Source organism: Chrysochloris asiatica, unplaced genomic scaffold, assembly GCF_000296735.1.
Source record: "Chrysochloris asiatica unplaced genomic scaffold, ChrAsi1.0 scaffold00531, whole genome shotgun sequence".
Lineage (NCBI taxonomy): Eukaryota > Metazoa > Chordata > Mammalia > Afrosoricida > Chrysochloridae > Chrysochloris > Chrysochloris asiatica.
Genome location: NW_006409049.1, coordinates 128,193 through 130,921, shown reverse-complemented (window position 1 = coordinate 130,921; position 2,729 = coordinate 128,193). Strand labels below are relative to the sequence as shown.

The window sequence follows — 2,729 nt, the reverse complement described above, 5'->3', positions numbered from 1 at the left end:
GAACAGTCGCTGGAGAAGGATGTCATGCTGGGTAAGATGGAGGGTCAGAGAAAAAGAGGAAGACCCCCAACGAGATGGATCAGCCAGGTGGCATCGTTGATGGCGTCAAGTGAGGTTGGCCCAGGATCAGACATTGTTTTGTTCTTCTGTGCATGGGGTCGCTATGAGTCGGTGCCTACTCGATGGCACCTGACAACAACAACAACATCATGAAAAAATATTTTCTTCATGATTGTTATTTTTTGCTGTTGAGTTGATTCCAGCCCATAGCAACACTGAATAGGGTTTCTGAGGAGTAGCTGCTGAGTTTGAACTGCCTACCACGTGATTCAAAGTCACTTTGCTGTCCAGTGCATTAACCCACACCTTAATGATAACAGTTACATAATATTCTTTAAACTTACTGATAAATTTAATAAAATACATAATTATTTCTATTAATCCCATTTTGAAATTATTTCACAATATAGAGTCCAGATATGGCATTGTAGAATATGCCCTGGACTGCTAACAATAAAGTAAGTGTTTCAAACTCACTAACCACTGCTCCTTGGAAACTCTGCACAGGGTTGCTATGGGTCAGAATCGATTCAACAACACTTAACAACAACAACATAATTGCAAATGAGATACAAGTGAAAAAGTAATTTAATTCTATATATACAGAATAACTAATATTAATGTGATTGATTCCTATTCCATTGTTGATATATTTTATAACATTGTTATTATACCAAGTGTGATCCATGTTCCTATTTTCTTTATTTTCAGATACTCAACTCATTTTTTATAACACACATCAAATTGACATAGATGGAAATACAGAGAAACATCTCAGAATTTATTCTTTTGGGACTTTCTCATGACCCAAATATACAACTCTTTTGCTTTGTACTTTTCTTATTTTGTTATGTTTCCCTCTTGATAGGAAACCTTCTAATTCTTGTTTCCATTCAATGCAGCTCCCTCTTTCAACAACCAATGTACTATTTCCTCAGCCACTTGTCTTCTGTGGACATCCTGTATACTTCTAGTGTCACACCCAAACTGATTGGTGACCTGCTAGCGAAGACAAAATCCATCTCTTATGTTAGTTGCATGCTGCAGGTCTTTAGCATGCACTTCTTTGGCAGTATTGAGGTCTTCATACTTACTGCCATGGCTTTTGATCGCTATGTTGCCATCTGCAAACCTCTCCACTACATGATCATCATGAACAAAACAAAATGCGGTCTCCTTGTCTTAGCTGCCTGGGCAGGTGGGGCAGTCCATTCCTTTCCTCAATTATCTATGACAATCAGGTTGCCCTTTTGTGGTCCTAATGAAATTGATCATTATTTTTGTGATGTATTGCCTTTGTTAAAAGTTGCCTGTACTGATACCTATATCACTGGTGTTCTTGTGGTTGCCAATTCAGGTATGGTTGCCTTAGTAACCTTTATTGTCTTAGTTGTTTCTTATGCTATTATATTATTCACCTTAAGAAATCACTCAGCTGAGGGAAGACGCAAAGCCTTGTCTACTTGTGGCTCTCATATCACTGTGGTGGTCTTATTTTTTGGGCCTTCGATCTTTGCCTACCTTAGACCTCCTACCACATTCCCTGAGGATAAAGTCTTTGCACTCTTTTACACCATCGTTGCTCCTATGTTCAACCCCTTAATCTATACCCTGAGAAACACAGAGATGAAAAGTGCCATGAGGAAAGTTTGGTGTCAAGCTTATTCTCAAAGGAAGCACTCAATCAATTTGAAGACTAACAGTTAAACAACTTTATAAAATCACGTGCTTGATTGCAGTATTAAAGTGTTAGAAAGTATCTCATAATTTATGTTTCTATTGTTAATATGAATGGGTTAACTGTGGCAAATAAGATTTAGGTATTCAAGTAACATTATATTCACTAAAATAATAATTATTTATTAATCTACTATGCAAACTTTAGTAGAAATCATAGTTAACTTGGTATTAAGTGGTTATAGGGAGAATTAACCGCTTAAAATATCTTCTAGGCTAGTCCAGTTAATAAGATGATAGACTGAGCAGATAATTATAATGAAAACATTTTTAATGATAATTTTATTTAAAACTTTAGAAATGACTACATACCCAGATGGTGACAGATATTCTTCAGTCATGAAGAAGTGAAAATTTATAATTTGAGTAATAAGTTTTGGTATCTGCTAGCATATTTACTCAAGCTCTGATGTGGTGCTGTAGGATAAGCACTTGACCACAAGGTTGGTTTGAACCACAAGGTCAGTAGTTTATACTTAACAGCTGCTCCTTGGAAACCCAGGGTCGCTATGAGTCAGTCTGACTTGATGACACTTAACAACAACAGCAACAATAACAGTATATTCACCTGTTTATAGTCTAGTGATGAAATCAGTGTAGTAGAATCTCTTCCAAAATGGTCTCAGTGCCAGCTCTCTTGACTTCTTTTTATAAAAATAACAGCTCCTTGGAAATCCTCCATAGGGTTACTATGAATCAAAGCTTACTTGGCAGCACTTAAATAACAACCAATAGCAAATGGTCTGAAATGGATCATATTAGAAAATCTTGGATAGAGTGGGAGAAAATGTCAAAATAAAATCATAAAAAAAAAGATTAGATTCACTTCTCAGAGATTGGTAGAAATCCCAATGTCATTCCTTTTAATCACTCTTCAAGTCTGGAACTGAAATTGCCCCTATGGCTCAATTCACTGCAAGGCAATAGACAGG

The 2,729-nt window shown here is 36.5% G+C and overlaps 1 protein-coding gene across 1 annotated transcript; it reads left to right on the top strand.

The window, feature by feature from the left end:
* Positions 1-813: 813 nt before the first annotated feature.
* On the top strand, positions 814-1,767 carry LOC102811755 (olfactory receptor 4P4-like). Its single transcript, XM_006877575.1, has one exon. It carries the CDS (start codon positions 814-816, stop codon positions 1,765-1,767), a length of 954 nt encoding a protein of 317 aa, XP_006877637.1.
* The last annotated feature ends 962 nt before the right edge of the window (positions 1,768-2,729 follow it).